This window comes from Juglans regia, chromosome 3 (genome assembly GCF_001411555.2).
Source record: "Juglans regia cultivar Chandler chromosome 3, Walnut 2.0, whole genome shotgun sequence".
NCBI classification, from domain to species: Eukaryota; Viridiplantae; Streptophyta; class Magnoliopsida; order Fagales; family Juglandaceae; genus Juglans; species Juglans regia.
The window spans coordinates 26,226,627-26,248,692 of record NC_049903.1 but is presented as its reverse complement, the minus strand read 5'-3'; the positions used below and the strand labels follow the sequence as shown (position 1 = coordinate 26,248,692).

The following is a 22,066-nucleotide window of genomic DNA, read 5'->3' as shown; positions in this document are numbered from 1 at the left end:
TAGTGGAATGTTTGTGTTATCTTTCCATTTTGAGAGATGTTGAGAACTACTATTTTGGAATTTGAGTCATCACACGATCTTTGGATATGACATACGGTTTTAGTAAATTAAGTCTTATAATTTCTTTAACATATTAGATTGATCTTTTGTATATAGTGAGACCAATGGAAGGCATGTTCCTCCAATCAATTATTCAATTAGCAATAAATGACTATACAATGGGATATCATCTTGTTGAGTGTGTCTATCCTTCTTGGATTGTGACGATCCAATTCAATATTTCTAAAGTTGGAATATGGATAATTTTATTGGTTTAAATTAAGTTTGATGGGCTATGTTGGATATACACACAATATATAATTTATCGAGGATGACTAAGGAGATGTCTGGAAATTGTTTTGGTCACATCCCATCTCATTTCCTTTCCAAACATCACTTAAACACAACCATTTTCAAAGTAATCATTACAACATTTTCAAACTCTCAAACAAAACACAATTCAATTTTTTCAAATCCCAAAATAAAGATAATATTAAAAAAATTTATTCTAATAATATTTTAACTTTATAATATTTTTTTAATCAACTTTTTCTCTCTCATTTCTCAAAACTCCATAAACCCTAAGAATTGTTTATTATATGAGTTGATAGTGAGTTTAGTTGAGATGAGATGAGACAAGAGCTAAAAATTGAATAAAATATTATTATAATATAGTTTTTTAATATTATTTTTATTTTAAAATTTGAAAAAATTGAATTGTTTATTCTATTTTTTTTGAAAGTTTAGAAAATTTGTAATAATTAGATAAGATGAGATAAAATGAGTTGAGATCAACTCATTATCCAAATAAGGTCTAACTCAAATTATCTCACTACTATTCACAAACCATCTTACTACTATTCATAAAATTCTCATCTCATTGCATTCTTCAAGCATTCCCTAAGAAGATTATTTAGGTTCATAGGTCCAAAATTATATTTTAGGCCCTTCTACGGTTTAGTGGATAATTTTAGGTGGCATTAATGTGCCAACATTTTTAAAAGCCCAAATTTATATTTCTTGGGTAATTTTGAAGAGGCCACGTGCCCAAAATTTATTATCATGATTATGAAATATTTAATGGGCTCAATAATTAAGGTAAAATCCATTTAATATTTTTGGACCAAGTGGGCATATTTTTAATTGGCATTAGGCCAAGAGCTGATTTAAAAGACTAAAAATATTTATTGGACAAGTTGGACTCATTTTGAAATTTAAGATTGGTGAAACCGTAGTGAAATTACTACGGTGAGATTTCAATGAAGTCTCATTAAGTTAAAATCCATAATAGCAATGGTGATTAAACGATCGTGATTAATACGAATGCATATGTTTTATGTAAATTAAAATTGAAACCACATATATCCTAAGTAACCGAGGAACAAAACCTCCAAGTAAAATAGTATAGCCATGAACTATAAAAATCCTTACCAAGCATCCAGTGCCCAAATACACAATAGACATCTCGTAACATATGATTTCCCGAACCCCAAGTCCAAATCAACACGTGGAATCTCTCCACCACATCAACACGGAGAATCTCTTAACTCGAGTCAACACATGGAATCTTTCCACCAAAATCAACACATGGAATCACTCTACCACATCAACACAAGGAATCTCTCAACCGAGCCAACACATGGAGTCATTCCACCAAATCAATATGGGGAATCACACTTCCACATCAACACAAGGAATCACTCAATCATATCAACATGGAGAATCTCTTTACTTGAGACAACATGTGGAGTCACTCCACCAATCGCCCATTTTGGTTTATTAACGCATGTCACTATGGCTCCCCACCATGGTTCCTGCACATGCCTTGGGTCCCTTCACCACCTCGTGGATAATGACCACGTGAATGACTTTATAATAAGCGATGTCCAATTTTGCATTTAGCGCATATGTGGCCAAGCATCCTTTAGTCCCCGTCAATAGAGAGGCAACAACATCGACTTAAGAGTGTTACCCTCTTATCCGATCCTGTTGTCGCCTGGTGACAACTCATGAGACGTTATTCAATTCTCAAGGGCTCTCGAGTAACTAGAGAAGCTCTATCGAGATGATGTCCATCCCCACTTGGAGCTCGTGATACACATGCACCCATAACTCCTCTTGAAACCATTAATTCCGGCTGTTCTTTATTTGAGTGTTGAGAAATTTTGTATAGACATTCAATTATTGTTTTGAATATGAGAAAAATGAGTTCATTTCCATTTAAATATATACATGATAGATGAAGAGAGGATATCAAGTATAGCAAATATACTCTTATTAAGAGTAATTATGATGATTTGAGTGATAGCCCTACTAGCCAAATATATGAGAACATATACAAGAACTTTGCTGACTTAGCATCGATGACATCAACTTGTGTGGTGTATTTTGTGGACACAACGAAGAACTTTGACATGTTAAAGGAGACGTACCGAGTTTTGAACTGTGCACCTAGTCCACTTTCACAACACCCAACAGTCGTGTCATCCAATTGTAATGAAGTTGTACATGGCTGTGAAGTATTGTTGGGATAAAGTGGTAAAGTGACCACCCCTTGTGGTTAGAGGCAAAGGGAGCTTGCCATCAAAGGGGAAGATACATTATAAAATGGGTTAAGAAAATGCAAGAAAAAAGCAAGACATGAAATGGCTAGAACGAGAAGCAAATAAGGAAAACTAAAGTCATATTAAATTAAAGTTCATAGTAAAGAAAGAAAGCATTTTTATTTTTATTTTATTAAAGTTATTTTATTTTGTAGCCAACCCTAGTAACTCAAATTGAAGTGAATGTGATTGACTATCCTATATCTATGATGGCCATAGAAGTAGCCATTTTTTTAGGAGTGTTATAGACCAACAAAAAAAAAAAAAAAAGTAAATTCACAAATCGGCGTGTCTTTATGTGATATATTAGATTTACTTTATAATAAAAATAACTTTACAATCTGACGTATTACATCAAATCACGTCAGTTTGAAAGTTTACTTTTGCATAACTCATTTGTGGCCAAAGTATTTTTTTGTGGCTAATATTATCATAGTTTTAGTTATAACTTTTTTTTTTTCTATGACAATTTATAGTTTCCATTATGACAATTTCTTTTGTCACTTGTTGATTGTAGTTTCCATTATGACAATTTGTAGTTTCAACCATGATAATAATGTTTGTCCATAACTAAGAGAGGCAGTGACACCATTGAGATATTGTGGTTTTAGTTCTTGTGGATGTAATATGTGATAGTAAAATATTTTTATGTAATGGTTGTGCATGTAATGAAACTTGAGGGGATGAGGTCTATGGAATGCAACTTTTGTTAGAGGATGGAATTTATTTAATGCAAGTTTTGTAATGTAACTTTTGTTAGATGATGGGTCTATGTGATGCAACTTTTGAAAGCCCTACGATTGGTGTTTTTTCTATTCTTTGCCACCGAGTTAACTATCTAAAAAGCTGATTTTTTTCTTCCATTTGCCAAACACATACTACATAGTTTTATCTATCTTGTGATTGGGGGAATATGCATTGATACAATTTTCCTCAGCATGTCAATGAGTGCGATGAGAGTGAGATGATAGTGTGGTGTATAAAATGTGCCACATTAGCATTTCTTTATCATTTATTGGTGATAAATGTACCACATCTTACTTAGTGAAATAAAAGTGAGATGATAGTATGGTGTATAACATTATTTGCCTTAATAAGTTAGCAAAGAGCATGCACAAGATTCATTTTTTAAAATTTTGAATTCTCTTAAATAAAAGTCCCTCATTTAGGAAAATCCAAATATGGGGAAGACAGTTTTTATTAATAATCATTACATATTACTTTTTTTTTTTGTCATCAATATAAATTAAGTGGGGGTAAAACCGTGTCGTTTGTTTCCCTAGAAATGAAAGTATATATACGCAAATAAATAATCTTTCACAGTAGCCACTGTTTGGTTGCATCTATTGCATACATGACGTGTAGACCGGACTGGGTTCACTAACAACACTGAGTCCCGATACCCTCACTCCCCTCGTTGGCCATTTCCAAGAGCCCTGAGTCTCAATCCCAAGAGCTAAAAGCGCCCCCCCCCCACCCCAACCACGACCTCAGCCCTCGTCACCACAAGTTTGGCCCACCACGAGCTCAGCCATACCCACCACGAGCCCAGCCCACTACGAGCTCAGCCCTCGCCACCACGACCTTAGCCCTTCTAAGCGGATCAGGCTCGAAGCCTTCGGTCCCATCTTAGTCCACCGACGCCAAGCCACCCTCAGTCCACCGAAGCCCTCAAATATGTGGGAGGTTTAGCATACATGTTTTTCTGTTTACTCCATCTTTGTATCATCACTTAGTAGATTTAGCATACAGGTTTCTTTCTTCTTCTTCTTCTTCTTCTTTTTTTTTTTTACAAGTAAATAGATTAATGTCTTTATCATGATCACTTAGTAGATTTTCATGCATAAATTTAATTTGCACTTAAAAATTGGTTGAATAATTAGCCTATATTACTTCTGGGACAGTTGCCTTTAGGATTTAAGATTCAACGATTTGGTAGAACCATTATTTATATGCATTTTGTGATGATGTCGAACCTCACCAATGAGTAGGATCGTTAGAAGCATTATTTAAGTGCATTGAAGGTAACTAGAAAAGAAAATCTTGAACTGATCCACGTAGCTAATCATAGAATAAACATGTATGCATACTTATAATTTACCTTGTTGTTGCACCTGTGACACTTGCTTCAGTTTGGAAGCAATGGGAAAATGCAGCATACTTCAATGGTAACAAGGCTTCGAAGACGTGGGGTGATGTACTACAGCGTGAGTATGATGTTCAGAAAGGGGAAGATAAAGTGAGAGAGATAGCAAAGAATCTAAAAAAGGAAAAATGAAAATTGTTGTGTTTGTATTGGGTTGTGACATTTGTAATAGTGTTTGCTTAGTTCGGATAAATTCCATGTAAAAAATACGTTGTATGAATTAGATGGGTAGCTCATGAATGGAAACAACTTGTAAATTGTATGGATTAGATGGGTAGCTCATGAATGGAAACAACTAGTAAATTGTGTGGTGCAGATGGATAGCTCATGGATTAACACCATGTTATTATGAAAACCATGTAAATTTTTGTTGCTAAATCAACTTGTGTAAGGGTTCTTATGCGTTGTTTCTGTTTTTTCCCTTGTTATCTCGCTATTGTTGGAATATGGTCTTACAAAGTAAATTAGGCCACCAGAGACTGCAAAAGATATGCCAAAAATGCGTTTAAGCAAATATTCATGTTTTTGGCCTGAGTCAAAGAATTTCTCCAAGAAATTCTCCAAGATAGGCAAGAACGAATAGGAAGCCAGATAGAGCGTTGTTTACGTGGGCGGGCTGCATGGCAGCTAGCGCTGTTGAGGCAAATCGACGCCCCTACGTTGATCTTGTCTCCACGGTCCCGCAACCCATTCCCGAAATGAATGTGTCTCATCGTGGGCCAAAATATGTGGATGGAGAAATCTGTTTTCAGTTTTCTAAGGAGGAGATTGCAAGATCCGCTGAACCGTTCCGTTTTTCCATTGTTCTAAAGTTTCTAAAACAGAGGCCTTCTTTGGATTCGATACGGTCTTTCATCAATAATCGTTGGGGTTTATCATGCATGCCGATTGTCTCGGCTATGAGGAGACCACGGAATGTCTTCATCCGAATGACTAATGAATTAGATTTCTTAAAAGCGCTTTCTCGTGAAATCTGTGATGTGAATGGCATTCAATACATGGCTTTTCATTGGAAGCCAGATTTTAATGAAGATGAAGAACCTTCGCTGGTTCCAGTTTGGATTGTGTTGCCAGGGCTCCCTCCGAATTTTTATCATGAATCTTTTCTAAAGATCTTCACTGCTCCATTTGGCCGATTAATTAGAAGGGATAATCCGACGAAATGTGCAACGCGTACGGATGGAGCACGTTTATGTTTGGAAATGGATGCTGCGAAAGAACCGATCACTCATTTCTGGATTGGGCTACCAGGGCAAGGAAGGAAACAAGAAGTGATTTATGAGATGCTCCCAGCGTTTTGCTCTAAGTGTAAGTTGCAAGGGCATAATATCAGTACTTGTAGATTAAAGATTCAGAAGAATGGGGAAAAAATTTGGATTCGTAAGATTCAAAAGTTATGAATAATGGAAAAGATGGGCAAGATGCAAAAGAGAGTGAAAAAGATATAGAACAAGCAGTGAAGTTGGTTCCAGTAAATATAGAAGGTTCTTTGTGTGAAACTTTGAATATACAAGCAGAGAAATCTGAGGTAAATGAGCTTATTCCTGATATAGATCGGGTGCAAGAAGTACAGGATGGTTCAAATCAAGATTCAGAAAAGACTAGTGGTCATGAGTCTGCGCAGGAACAAAATTATCATGTGGAAGAAGTGGATGCTGATATCACTCAGGGTTCTATGGATAATGCGGAAAAGGCTGGAAAGACTGGTACTATTCTAGATTCAGAGATAAGGGGGATTAATGCAGTTGAACAGAGTGAGAGGAAAATTTCAGGGGAGATGGTTTATCACGTGGAAGCAGTTGAAAATGATATAAATATGGAAGCTACAGATTTTGTTAATATTGATGGAGAGGGAGTAATGAATATGGGTGATTCTTTCTCTGAACCGGAGCTGGAATTAAATGTGGAAAATTATTCAAAGAATAAGGATTATGCTACAGAAAATGAGGGTGGGGAGAGGAAAAAGAAAGGTGTTCAAAAAACTTTTGAAAAAGTCCGTAGTTCAACTCGAGTGGTAGCTCGTTCTAATAAATCCTAATGATTAGTCCGATCTTAGCTTGGAATATTCGCGGTCTTGGAACTTCTCGAAATAGATTAAAGAAATTGGTTAAGAAAATGAATCCGAAAGTTGTAGTGTTAATGGAACCTTTTGCAGCTGTGGAAAAATTGCCTGAGTTGCTTAATTTGTTACATATGGATAAGTTTATTACAAATGAGGGGGAGGCTGGTAAAATTTGGGTGTTGTGGCAGGATGATGTCTCTGTCCAAATTGTATTATGCAAAGAGCAGTTCATTCTTCTTAGATTGGAGGAAGGTATGTCTAATATTTTGTGTGGTTTTGTTTATGCGAAATGCAATATGGTGAAGAGAAGAGAACTCTGGGAACAATTGAATGACCAGGTAGTTGGTTCTGAACCTTGTATTATTATGGGAGACTTTAATATAATTAGAGATGACTCAGAACGTCGGGGTGGTAGACCTCGTCCGAGAGCAGCAATGGAAGATTTTAATTCTTGGATTGATCATTGTGGCTTGATTGAAATGAGGTCTTTGGGTAGGAGGTTTTCTTGGTGTAATGGTCAGAGAGGTCTTTCGCGTAGTTGGGGGAAATTAGATCGTTGTTTTATTAATGCTAGTTGTCTGAGTAATTTCCCTAATGCAGTTTGTAGTTATCTTGCGAGATCCACATCTGATCATTCTCCAATGTTTTTGGAAATGAAGAAAGATCCTTTTGCTTATGGCCCTCCTCCTTTTCGGTTTCAGCAAATGTGGATAGCACATCCAGATTTTAGTCCTTTTGTGGAACACGTCTGGCAGGAAGAGGTGGTTGGTACGGGTCTTTTGAGATTGGCTCTAAAACTGAAAAAGTTAAGGGGTGCATTGAGAGTGTGGAATAAACAGCTTTTTGGAAGAACTGAATTTCATTTACAGGAGACTCAAGCTCAAATTGATTCTTTGGAGTCGGCTCTTCAGCAAGTTTGGGATCCAATTACTGAACAGGAGCTTTTGGTGAAAAATGCAGACTTGGCAAATTGGAGGAGTAGGGAAGAGACTAGACTGGCTCAAATGGCGAAACTTAAATGGAATGTGGAAGGTGATCAAAATTCTAAATTTTTCCATGCTTATTTGACTTATAAAAGGAAGAAGAGAGTTATGGAGATGAGACTTCAAGATGACACTGTTTTGAAGTCACCTGAGGAGGTGCATTTAGGAGCAGTCAATTATTTTTCAGCTTTTCTGCAGAAGGAGTCTTTTGTAAATGTTCCAGATTTAACTCACATTATTTCGCCGGTCATAACAGCGGAGGAAAGTGCATTATTATGTGATATTCCTTCCATTGATGAAGTTAAAAAGGCTTTAGATTCTATTCCCTCTAATAGTGCTCCGGGTCCGGATGGTTTTGGAGCAGGCTTCTTTAAAAGTGCTTGGGATATTATTAAGATAGATAGCATGTCTGCTGTAGAAGAATTTTTTAGAGGAGGAAAATGGCCAAGATTTTATACTTCTTCTTATGTGGTTTTGATACCAAAAATGGATATACCATCTGGGTTTGATAAATTTCGACCCATAAGTCTGTGTTCGGTTTTTTACAAAATTTGTTCAAAGATAATTGTAAATCGTTTGACTTCTCTGCTTCCAAAAATGATATCTCTAGAGCAAGGTGCTTTTATCCCGGGCAGAAGTATCTTTGAAAACATTAGTCTTACTCAAGAAATGGTGCATTCGATCAATAAAAAGATTCATGGTGGAAATGTGATGTTAAAACTGGATATGGCTAAAGCTTATGATCGGGTTGATTGGGATTTTCTTATGGGAGTGCTTCTTGCTTTTGGATTCTCTAATTCTTTTTGTAGTTTGATTAGAGAATGTATTTCCACGCCTTGGTATTCCATTCTAATGAATGGTACTACGAAGGGTTTTTTCAAGGGAGGTCGAGGGCTGAGACAAGGGGACCCGTTGTCCCCTTATTTGTTCATTATTTTGCAGGAAATTCTTTCTCGACTTATAAAACAAAGTGTGGAAGAAAAGATGTTTGGTCAGTTTTCTCAAGCTCGTGGTACTAGATTGATATCACATCTAATGTATGTAGATGATGTGGTTATTTTTACTAATGGGGGTCGTTCTTCTATCCGAAATATTTTAAGAGTTCTGGACACTTATGAGAGTTGGACAGGTCAATTGATCAACAAAGAAAAAACTGCCATATTTTTTTCTAATAAAATTTCCATAGCAAGGAAAAGGAATCTCAAAAGATTGACTGGTTTTTCGGAAGGAAAATTCCCCTTTAAATATTTGGGGATTCCCATTGTCTCCGGCAAACTCAAGATTGCGGATTTGGAGGAACTAGTGAGAAAAGTTCAGACCAAAATAAGTGGGTGGAAAATGAGACTTTTATCTGTGGGAGGAAGGGTAATCTTGCTAAGACATGTACTAGCTAGCATGGCTGTGCATTTTCTGGCGGTTTTAAGAGTTCCAAAACAGATTATTCATACTTTAAATAGGCTTATGAGTTCTTTCTTTTGGGGAGAAAGGAATGGAAAGAATAAGAGAAAATGGGTGGCTTGGAGGAATATATGTAGGCCTATTGCAGAAGGTGGTTTGGGATTTCGGTCATTAGAAGAAATGCGAAAAGCTCTTCATTTAAGATTTGCTTGGAAGCTTATGCATGAAGACTCTCTTTGGGCAAATTTTTTTCGGAATAAGTATATAGGTAATAAACCTTTTATGTTACTTGGTTCTCCAAAGGGTACAAGATTTTGGTGTATGATTGCTAAAAATATTCCTATTATTTTGAATTATACTAAATGGAAAATTAAAGATGGAAATGTTTTCTTTTGGTATGATAAGTGGTTGGCGCAAGAGCCATTTGCTGAAATCTTGCCTGTGGTTGAGCAACCTCTTCTTAAAATTAAAGATTTAAAGCTTGATCATGGGTGGGATGTGGAGTTTTTAGAGAGGTTGGTGGGCATGGAACTTGCTGAACATGTCATTAATGTGTTGGAAAGGAGTAAAGTGGGTGAAGATATCCTGATATGGACTAAAACTGAAAGTGGGAATTTTACTACAAGGTCTGCTTGGGAAGGTATTCGTGTGAGAAGTCCTATTCTAGAGGGACATAAATGGATATGGAATAACATTCTACCTAAGAAGTTTTCTGTTTTTATGTGGAAGGCGTGGAATGGAGCTCTAGCTGTTGATGATAATATTAGGAGGATTGGTATTCCACTAGCATCGAAATGTAATTGTTGTAAGAATGGGCAGTATGAAGATATAAATCATGTTTTATTTGAAGGGGAGGTTGCAGCTGGGATTTGGAAGAAGTGTGGAGCTCTGTTTGGGATTCGGGTTGGAAGATTATGGCGTGAAACATGTATTAACTGGTTTCGGAAAGCCTCAAATTCATCTCAAATTGGTGTTATACTTGGTTTATTGCCTACTATAATTTCGTGGAGATTATGGGGAAGAAGATGTTCTGCTCGAATGGAGAATAAATTGGAAACAAGTAAGGTGATTTGGCTTTCTATCAAGCACTGGGTAGGCGTTCTTGGTCAAGGAATGATTAGGTTTAAAAAATTTAATCAGCATGATGCTTACATTCTTGGGTGTCTAAATGTTAATCCTATCCCTATTCAACATCATCCAATTCATCTCATTACTTGGTCTAAACCACTACTTGGTAGAGTCAAGTTAAATACGGACGGGAGCTGCCTGGGTAACCCAGGTATTTCAGGTGCGGGAGGGGTTATTCGAGATATGCAGGGGTCTGTTTTATTGGCTTTTTCAATGAATTTGGGATATGGTGATAGTACCAAAGCAGAACTACGGGCTTTACTGGAAGGGATAAAACGTTGTAAAGAATTAAATTTGTCTGCTCTGGATATTGAAGTGGATTCACAGGTGGTTCTGTCGTCGCTGAAGAAAAACAGGTGCGGAATCTGGTATTTGGAGGACTTCTGGGAGGAGTTGTAGGAGCTGATTAAAAATATGGATTACAAAGTTTCTCATATTTTTAGGGAAGGGAATGCTGTTGCTGATTGGCTTGCTCGGTGGGGGGCAAGAGTGGGTGATGCGGAATGGAGGAATACGTCGGATGCTCCTGCTATGCTGCGGGGTTTAATTAGGATGGACAAATGGGGCATTGCGTCCATTCGGTGCAAATCGCATGAGGTTAGGTGTTAATCCTCTAGGGGATGCTGTGTGTATTGAAGACCTCTTTTTTGTGTAGTGTCTATTTGGGAAGGGGGTTGCAGAACTCTCCAACTCGTCATATGAGCGACGAGTACTTTGTTGTTGGGTAGTATTTATTTTTGTGTTATTCATTAGGCCTTGTTAGATGGTTTTTCTTGGTTGTTTGGTTAATTGTTTTGTAATTATTGGTTGGTCTTGAGTGTTTTTTTTTTTTTTTGGTTATTGTAACCACGGTTTTCCTCCTCCACAAGTGAGGGATCATTAATAAATTCGGGCAGGGGTCACTCTTGGACATGTGATTCCTTCTCTTAAATAAAAAAAAATATTCATGTTTTCCAGTTGACACAGAGCATTCATTTGTTCAACTTGCCATTGATTACTTTACTTACTCTTCGGCCATCTTGTATAACAGAGATGATAGTCCAATAATATTTGGGACTATTCAATGCTACGTGAAAGATGCAAAAGCAAGATTGTTGCTCGCATCAAAGGCTGCAGACAAAATGAGTGTTCCCATGGTTTCAAATTGGTGAGAGGAATGCTGAATCTTACAACAAAAGTAAATTTTCATTGTTTGTACTGTAATGACCATAAAGTGAATGTTGAATCTTACAACAAAGATACACCTCTACTATCCATTACAAAGTACAAACCAACTCCACCAGTTTTCTGATACTGAAAACCATTTAAAAAAAGGAAAAAAAAAAAAACTTACTCTTGATAACATATAGAGATAACTTACGGACTAATTATATAATAAGGAAGGTGAGCAAAATTCCTAAACCCAAAAGACTCAACACTCTCTAGAGAGGTTGCTGCATGGTCACAACCAAGGGGCTAGTGACATTGTGCTTCCCATAAGACCATACAATAGAGCCAATCCGCATTCTAGAGCTATAGGGGAGAGCTTAACTATCCATTGTTTGCACCCACATCCTTATGGCAACCAGGGGAGAGCCAGTCATAATCTTATGGCAACCATTCGTCCTTCCTTGCCTGTCATGCATTTTTAAGCAGGAGAAGAAAACCAATCATTTGTATACTCTATGTTAATTGCATTAATTAAACCTAAAACAATTGAACTAGAAGTAGCATACATACGGTTACTATTTAAAACTGCACAAGCTAGAAATCAAATAAATGAGCTCTTTTTCTTAGACCCGCATTAACCCATTAGATATTGTTATTACATATAAGTCATGTCCAAGCTACTAGAGAGAATTCCACTTTGTAAGTATATAATAAAACACTATATTATTGCTACTTGGAAGTGTTCCAGCTAAATGTAGAAAAGAAAAACTCACGATTCTTAGGTAGTCATCAACAAAACTTTTAGGATAATCCTGAGTGGCTCCAAAGTCAATAAGATTGATTACTTTTGTTGCCTCGTTGAACAAGAAATTACTCCAATTAGGATCAGTTTGCACTTGATCGAAGACAAAAACACACCATAGTTAGGGGGAAAATCGGCATAAGTGTCAACAAACAATAGCAAACTCATCATGAAGTAACAACCATACCATCCATACAAATCCATGCATGTCAAGTAAAGCAAATGCTTTCACTCATGATACCCTCTCAGAAACTGAGTCAGAAATAATAAAAAACTTTCATTCTAGGGAGAGTTACCTATTATCAAAAACTATAAAAAACTTTTAGATTTGGTACACTATTATGATGTAGTGCATGTTGATGACCCAAAGTCTCATACGTGTTGAGGCATGAAGATAGTTTACAAACACGACAAATGTTGGCACTTAGATTGGTCGACGTTTCTTGAATATGAGTAGAGTCAATAGCTTGGTGTCTTATGATTACATCTATCAATATTGTTGGGTTTATTCAAACTTGGAGAGTTTCTCAAGTAATCATAGGCTGGAAACAACAGATCCTCTCTCGTATTCATACTTCTATATATATTAGATTATTATTTTTCTATGCTTTTGTTCATCCTTAAAAGAGTACTTGAAATAGGCATCCAACAAAAGAAAGAAACAACTATGACATGGAGAATCCCCAGCCTGCAATGACTTTTGTTAATGAGCACCCCCATGTTTCTTTTGTTTGAGATTTTTGGAGAGTTTTGAAAACAACAAATGAGTTGTGTAGGGGCTCAATGAGTAACATAGCTTTTTCACATGAACAACTCGTATAAATTATAATACATGCTTGTTGTTTATGCGAAAGAGCCAGTGTGAATTTCATGAAATAAACGTTTGAATGTATGATAACAATTTTTTCTAAATTTTTTTTTTAGATAATCTTATCTATAAGTTAGTCGTGTGCTTAACTTACCCTTTTATTAACAACGGTTCATTAAAATCCTTATCAATGGAACCATTTCCTTAAGCTTCAAGCATTTTGATCATGTTTGAACGAATTTACATAGCAATATTGATATTCTTTAAAACTGATTTCCATTCGTGGATTAGGTAGTGATCTATTCCTAGGCATTTTTTAGCCTTCAAGTACATTCCAACTGTCTCCTATCTGCAAAATCATTTCATGATCTTCCATATGCCTTGATGAGGTGCAACATGCACCAGATCTAAAAGTAGGTGTTTCTACATGCACAAGCAAGCCAAAAATAAAAACATAAAGCAAAGGTAAATACTACTAAAATGGAATCAAATACCAAGCCTGTTAACGAAACGAGCACACAAAAAAGAGAGCAGTTAAGGACCCTAATTTTCAGGAAATTTATCCATGCCCTAAGCATACCCATCTCAAAAAACACAAAAATCACATTTGATGTACACATGAAGAATATAGCATATATGAACGGGAAAATGGTAGTACAATATTTACCTAGCAAACCATTTGGCAAAACAGAGCACTCGGTCCTGTCGCTGGTTTGGTCCGTTCAATCAACTCGCGGGGAGCAGCGGTGCTGGGCAGACGTACGAGCGTCACAAGTTGGCCCTTAACAGAGAGATACCGTCTCGAGGTGGCGCTGGCAAGAGGAAGCTGACGGATGCAGGTTCGTGGCGAGGAAGGAGGGTTCGCGAGGATTGAAATCTTGTTTGCTCCTTTCAATGAGCTCGTGGGACAGGTGGAGGCGCTGGGCAGACAGAGGAGCGCCGCTCGGTGGCACTGACGAGAGAGATGACGTCGCCGGGAGGTGTTGGGTTATGGAAGCAGACGCGGATTGCCATGGAGTAGGGTTTTCGCATGATTAATTCGAATGGGATAAAATGCATACATATTTTCAAAAAAAAAAAAAAAAGCTACAAGCATCTACGTAATGTGTGCATTATTTGCACCGCTACAGTAGATGCTATATAGAAGAGCTCTTATGCAAATACTATGTGCACTGCCAAAAAAGTGATAAGAGCACTGTTTTGGATTTCGTACCGTACCGGCCGGTACGGTCGATATTTAAACGGCCGATACAGGTACCATACCTGTTTCGTACCGGTCCAAATACTGGCCATATCGGCTTCAATTTCGGGCTGCCTTTATTTATCTTTTTTTCAAACTACAAGCTTATTTTTTAACCCCCAATTCAGACTAGACTATTTATAATTTATATATATATATATTTTTATATAATTTATTTATATATAGACTATTATTTTAGAATATAATTTATATATATAATTTATTTATATATTGACTATCTCAAAAGTTATCTCGAAATGTTATCTCGAAACGGTATTAATATCGAAATATTTTATTTTAATATCTTGACCGATATGACGACCAATACGATATTCAAAAATTTGGATAAGAGTGGTTGTCGAAAAATATAAAAGAAAGTGATAAGAGTGTGGCGACAAATAGGGCGGACAGAACTATAGGGCATTAGGATAAGGAAGGAACTCGAAAAGTCTCACAGGCGGAACGAAAATGGAGAAGTACTTCGGCAACGCGTACCGAGGTGACCCCGGCGTCCCACACGCCGACCCAGACCGATTCGTTAACATTTGGATCGGCTCCGCTGCCTTCTCAGTTCTCACCTGGTTCGATCCTTATATGTGGCATCTCTCTACTCAATTCAAGTACTCCCTTAACTCTCTCTCTCTCTCTCTCTCTCTCTCTCTCTCGTTCTTAAAGATAATTTAGGGTTTTAAGTCTCTGCATTCACAATCTCTTTTCCTTCGTTCTAGTTTAGGGCTTATGTTATAAACCTCACTCTTGAAAACTAGCTCAGGTTTTGTGGATGTCATTGAAGGAGGTAAAATTCCAGCAATAGCAATAGCTTCATTCTATTAGGGGAGTGAAGTTAGCTTTTTTAGCTGTTATAACATTAGGAATTATTCTACTGTGTATTTATCAGTTTTAACGAGACCAATGGAGAATCTGTAACCGTAGGACCACAATTAATGAGAAAAATTATACTCATAATCCCTACACCACACACTTACTTTTGTTTTTTCCCCTTAGCAAGTGAGTGGTGTAGGGATGATGAGTAGAAGAACTCAATTAATAATGCTGTCAAACTTATTTATGTAATCTCTCAATGATTTGATGGTTCCGTTTGACCTGATAGATTCGTCTCAAAGATAGAATAGGTGAGATGCTCCTGAGTGATTAATTTTTCATAATGTGTATTGGGGTGAAAATTTTGGCAGCCTTTTGTGTGTGGTTGTGTCCTCATGGTTATGTTGCTAGCTTGACTCTAGACCTTGCATGATATGCTGTAACGTATATGGGGGCGCTAGCACTCAAAGCTGCTCTAGGGGACAATAGCGACGGTTCATTCTTGACTATGTTATTCTCACCACCTCAGGTGTGTTGGTTAAAAAGGAAAGGGTGACTGCCTATTCTCTGTGAAATTCCGTTTGATCCCATTGGGTGTGCATTTTTTTGGCAGAAGAGTTTTATGGCTTGATTTTTGGGCAAATTTTTTCCTGTTATTTGAAAGACATAACTCATGTAGCTGATGACAATTATAAGTTCAGTATACATGGATTTCTGTGTTCTATTTGACAGGTATTATGCCATAGATATCCTCCCAACCTTTCATACCTTATATATGTTCACTGTATTGTGTTTCTACAATCTTGACTGAGCTAGCTTGTGGCTACTTAAGCTAACAGGCCCGTATACAACTGAAATATTCATTTTGATAGCATTAATTGTGTAACTTATTGACCTTAGAACCCCAAATAACCCGGCTTTACATTGTAAACTCTTGTGATGGTTATCTTGTTTCAACTGGATAAATCTTTTTGATATCCTCTTACGTATCAAGAGGGCTATTGAAGTCAATTCCTCCACTGTCCAATTTAAACTGGAGAAATGGAGTCATCCTCCCTACCCCCTCCTATCTCTTATGTAATTTTCCGAACAACTTTCCAACAAGCTATGCCATTCCGCATATCAAATAAGCTTCAGCATTTTTTTTTTTTTTTTGAGTATCTTGGATCTTGAAAGTTCTCATATTAAGGCCTCGTTTGTTTTCAGAAAACATCTCATTTCATCTAATCATTACAACTTTCCCAACTTTCAATACAAAATAAAATAAACAATTCAACTTTTTCAAATCCTAAAACAAAAAATAATATTAAAAAATATATTCTAACAATACTTTTTTCAATTTTTTAACTTTAATCTTAACTCATCTCATCTCATCTGCGAAAACAAACGAGGCCTAGATGTTATTTTTATCCTTGTCTTTAATCTTGAGCATGAAAAAATTGGCCTGAATTTTTTGTTGTCCCTCCTTTTCCTCTATAACCTTATTATTTCAAACTATCTCGAAAGAGGAGGAATTCTGTTATTTTTGCACAAGCCACCGGATCCCTGAATGGCTTTGCTTGTGTTGTAAGAACACTGCATTTTGAATTTTCAATTTTAAGGCACTTATTAGAAGAAAAAAGGGGAGAGAGAACTTTTTACATTTGAGTTATGCATTCTTAATAGCCTAGATTGTCTTACTGTATCACACGATTTAGTCTTTATTGCATATAAAAAAGTAATTTTGGCATAAACTTAACAGCATGTTTGGACATTGAGAATTTTTAGAATTCTTAAAACTTCTTGTAATTTCATTTCCAAGCATCACTCAAATCCAAAACATTTTTCAATTTCAAATTTTCAACATTTTCATCTAATCATTACGTAATCATTATTCAAACACAAAAATCAACACAACTTTTACAAACTTCAAAACAAAACATAAAAATCAATACAACTTTTACAAACTTCAAAACAAAAATAATATTAAAAAATAATATTCAAACAATTTTTTAACTTTATAATATTTTTATTCAATCTTTTCTTTCTCCTTTCCCAAAACCCAATAAAACATATTCACTCAAACCATTTCACTACTATTTACAAAATTCTGAGATACTCCAATTGTCCAAACATGCCCTTAGTGTTCTAATTTATTGTATAAAGATGGGCTTTGCTGTTGTAGCCCCTTCCACAATCCCTCCATCTGTCTCTCCATCAGATATGAATTTTTTTTGAGGCTCATTAATGTGCATATTTAAAAGCATATCTACGTTTGTCACACCCAAAACCTAGGGTTTCCTTTTTAGATCTTTGGTTTCCTTTTTATTAAGCTCTTCTTCATGTCAGAAAAATATTATTTATACATGTAGGGTGCTATTTTTTTTTATTTGCTTGCTGTTTCAAAAGAAAGAAATCAGTTCTTAAAAAGGAATTGTGGTCTACATTGAGATAAGGAGAAATACAAAGAATAGGAGTCCTTTTAGGATAAAAACCAGATCTTTGTAGGAAACGAAAACAGATCTGGTTAAGGATAAATAGGAGACCAGACATGATCTGCCATGTTCTTCAGTCTGAGTCCGATTCTTTTTTTTTTTGGTGCTACTACGGTTTTTTTTACAAACTAATACTGCTTTTGGAGCCACAAGAGAACCCTAGTTGCCGATAATCCTAGGGCTAGCAGCAGCGATATCCCACATGAAATTCTTTTATAAAGACTCACTCCCTTGCCACCTACTAAAGAAAAAAAATACACATCTACGTCAGTATGCTGGTCTCATGACACAAATTCTAGAGCCTAGGTACCACCCCTAAGCTGCCTCAAGCCATGAAAGGAGGATCAGCAATTGCATGAGCTCTAGCTTCACCCAATCAAACCATAGCAGCCTCAAAATACCACAGCCACCTTCTACTGACCCCCAAATTTAAACACTGGCCAGAAACCTAGAAAACAAAAGTGATACTTTTAGAGTTGCCGCACAATTGAGGTAAGGATTTCTGGCAATGTTTCCTTCAAGTGTTCTCCAAAAAAAAAATCTGAATACCTTTCAAAATTCTATCCAGGTTTGGAACCCCTAGTTGCAAGCCCTAAGTTCTAATCATTTGCTCCTCTTGCTGCCACCACTTATTGGTAAGAGAATGCTAGGGTTTTGTACCAAGTATCAACGGAACAATTATTAAATTGCTCCAGCCATGATTCAGCTTGATATTTTATTCTCTCCACCATTTAAACACTTCAACAGCCCTTACCGAGCCCCAAAACAGTTTCTAGAGGCTGCAGATCCCTGGAAACCTCCAGATTAAATCAATGGCTGGAGCAATTTAAAAGTTGGGTGAAGCCTCAACCAAATCTAAGATAGGTTTTCTTCAAGATTCTAGGTAATATCCGTATCCTATTTAATCAAGCTTTGTCAGGAAAGTGGTTATGGCATTATGCTTTGGAAAGTGGAGTATTTGGAGTGTGGTGGTAGATGTGAAATATGGGTGTGCATGAGATGGGTGGTGTTCTCTTGCAATTAATGGCTCATGTGGTTTTAGTCCCAGGAAAAACATTCTGAGGGGTTGGGCGAGGAGGTTTTCTTGCCTTAATAGTTTTGAGGTGGGGATGGTTCTAGGATAAAGTTATGGACATATTTGTGGTGCCATGATAAGGCTCTGAAGGTATTTTTTCGTAGCTTTTTAATACAAGCTCAGTTTGAAGAAACATTAGTGGTGGATTGTTTACAAGTCCAACAGTACTTAGCTGGGGTTTTAGAGTTTATTCAAGGGGAACATGTTGATAGGCTTTGTTGGAATTCGTCTTAGCAGGGGAATTTGATGTTAGATCATTCTATAGAGCATTATCTCCTTAGTGTAGATTATCTTTCCCTTGGAAGAAAATTTAGAGGAATGACTATTGAGATCGGCATTCTTTGGTTGTACAGCTCTAGGGAAGATCCTAACTTTTGACAATATTAGAAAGATTCACATTATAGTGGTGGATTGATATTGTATGTGTAAGAGAAGTGGGAGGAGATGAATTGTGAGATACCTGGTGCTTTGTGGAATGCTATTGTTGGGTTGTTCAGGCTTGATTGGGTCATGATATTGAGGTCCTAAGACTAAGAGCACACTCATTAGATTAGTCAAAGTTAAATGACATTTTTTATGAATGTAAGAGAAATTTAACTTTTGATTATTCTATTCACATAAATCTCCACATTGGAATAACTATTTTTTCATTATATAACAATAAAATAATATAAGATAAATTTGGTTTTGGTTATTCACATCAAATCTCCACATTAGATTATACATTTATTCATTATATAGTAATGAATAACTAATAATTTCAAAAATATTTAATTTTTTTAATTATTAATTTATTTAATTTTATCATATTTTACTATTCTACCTATTATATATTAATTAATAATCATATTCTTATTAAATTAATATATCACTAACTCAAATTAATATACCAATTATGATAAAATATGTGATAGAAAGAAAGGAAGAGAGAAATAATCAATAAAATATGTATTTGATGTATGTACAGTAACATTCAAATTTGAAAAAACTTTTGAAAGTTACTGTAGATATTTGGAATTTAGCTAATCCATTGTGAGCATATTTTGCTCTCTAATAGCTAAATGAATTTAACTTTTAGCTAATCCAATGAGAGTGTTCTAAAGCTTACTTTTGAGGACCCCAAAACCACTTGGGCCACAGAGTGACCATGGGTACTAAAGCAGGCCTTGAAGGACTTCATTCTAGGGATGCAAGACCACACAAACTTCAAATGAGTCTGTACTGGAATTTATAGATTTAGGTCTTGTTTGGGAAATGAGATGAGATAAAAAATTTGTGAATAATAATGAAATGGTTTGTCAATAGTAGTAAAATGGTTCGAGTTAAGATATTTTATTGGAGTTGGACAATGAGAGAAAATTTTGAATACAAATATTATAAAGTTGAAATATTGTTAGAATGTAATTTTTCAATATTATTTTTGTTTTGGAATATGAAAAAGTTGAATTGGTTTTTTTGTTTTGTTTGGAAGTTTGAGAAAGTTGTAATGATTAGGTAATGATTAAATGAAAAAGTTGAAGATTTAAAATTGAAAAGTGTTTTTGTTTGAGTGATGTTTGGGAATGAGATGAGATGAGATGAGATGGGATGAGATGGGTTCCCAAACGAGGCTTAGTGTCCTATATACGCCTTTCTAGAACTGAATTAACGGGAGTGGTGACGCAAGCGCTTAGGTTTAAAACAGTGACTTGCAAAACTTATTTGAAGACTCCATAGGAAAGGTAGCAGTCGACAAAGGTTTGTGTTGGCTTACCAAAGAGTTTAAAAATAAGTTATATTGCATACTAAATGTTAAGCAAGTAAATCATGTGTGATTATGTGATCATCCATGAAAAGAGTTTTCTTTATAAGACAAAATTAAGCGAGGATCCAGATCTGTCCTAAGTATAAAAATGTGTAGAAAAGGTTCAAACATTGGAAATGTGTATGCAAGGTAATAATGACCGTGGGTGTGTTTCCGTAGGTTGCTGAGTGTTGACGTATTTGCTGAGTTAAGGAAGCTAGGTAGGTAGTACGATGATGTTATATGCTATTTTATTAGCCTGTCAGCTTCTTTTTATGCATCTTTTATGATATGTTGTAAACTTAAGTCTGCAAGTGCTTTATTTTGTGATTCTTTTGCAATATGATATGATATGAGAATGCGTATGTAATAGAAGTTATGAGAAAATAAAGTAAGATAATGAATGGATGTATTGTTTTGTAAATATTTTCTTTTGGCCATATGATGATGCAATGGTACCAGAGAAAATATGTGGATGTGCAAGTCCGTACTAACGGATGTCAAGAAGTTGTGATCCACTGGGATATTTTCATCCTACTAGTGGCTTCCCTTGTGGCCACAGGCAGTGGGGCTAGTGCTCAACCTAGGCACACAAGGGTTAACTTGTGTGGACTACAATGAGTTTAAGATTGACAATTATTTTGTGTATGTAATGTTATATGTGGTTTTTTACTTGTAAAAAAATTTGTTATATGTGGTTTTAAAGATGATTTTAAAAGATAAAACTGCTTGAAAAAGTTCTACTCTGTGATATTCAGCTGTTTTGACAGCTTCATCAAATTCTGTGTTTGTGTTTTTTCTCCTTTATTTATCGTATTTTTTCTTCTTGTTCTAACATTGTGAGCTATTTTGATTTGCAGTTGGCATGACAGAGCAATGCTGTTTGAGCAGTACCACTGGAAAAAGGCCATGGAGAAGAATCAACCTTATAAATTCAAGGTACATTTTCTGACTTTTCTAAATCTGGGATTCCAAGAAATCTTTAGGCGAAGACCGTCGGGCAATTTATTTTTTAATACATTTTATGTGACCAAGTGTGTTCTCTTGAAACTTTCATGGTTGCAGTGGAACCAATACATGGACAAGGACCTTCGTGATGCGTATTATCATAACTGGCCTCTTTACTTTCGTTAGGCTTTTCTGTTACATGTGTTTGTTGCTCTGATGCAATAAACTTTTAGAACAATGAGGACTATGTATCCTGGATCACCCCACCCTTCTCTTCTCCTGGATTTGATGACTTTTAAACTAATATGTTTCTTGTTTTTGGAGCTTACTTTGATGCCATTAGTTTTTGGGGTTATCGAAAAATAGGTTAAAATATACGTTATTTACAATGCAGATGGTGGCTGAACAGTTTCATCCTCTTTTCTTACATCTACTTGATAAATTCATAAAGAGTGCGGCCTACACCTCTTAAAAGTGCATATTTTTATTATTTATAAGAGAAATTTTATTTACAGTCCTGAATGGAGGACTACGATTGATGAATGTGGATAAAAAGAAAAAAATTATCATTTTTAAAAATATATTATTGTAATTTTAATTTTTTTT

The 22,066-nt window shown here is 35.9% G+C and overlaps 2 protein-coding genes across 2 annotated transcripts; both read left to right on the top strand.

Moving 5' to 3' along the window:
* The first annotated feature begins 5,408 nt into the window (after nucleotides 1-5,408).
* LOC118348022 lies at nucleotides 5,409-6,826 on the top strand. The gene is made up of 2 exons (XM_035688747.1): nucleotides 5,409-6,096; nucleotides 6,201-6,826. Exons 1-2 carry the CDS (start codon nucleotides 5,409-5,411, stop codon nucleotides 6,824-6,826), a joined length of 1,314 nt encoding a protein of 437 aa, XP_035544640.1.
* A 7,917-nt stretch (nucleotides 6,827-14,743) lies between these two features.
* On the top strand, nucleotides 14,744-21,877 carry LOC108990914. Its single transcript, XM_018965036.2, has 3 exons — nucleotides 14,744-14,978; nucleotides 21,373-21,451; nucleotides 21,578-21,877. The coding sequence occupies exons 1-3, from the start codon at nucleotides 14,827-14,829 to the stop codon at nucleotides 21,644-21,646; spliced, it is 300 nt and encodes a 99-aa protein (XP_018820581.1). The 5' UTR covers nucleotides 14,744-14,826; the 3' UTR covers nucleotides 21,647-21,877.
* Nucleotides 21,878-22,066: the final 189 nt, after the last annotated feature.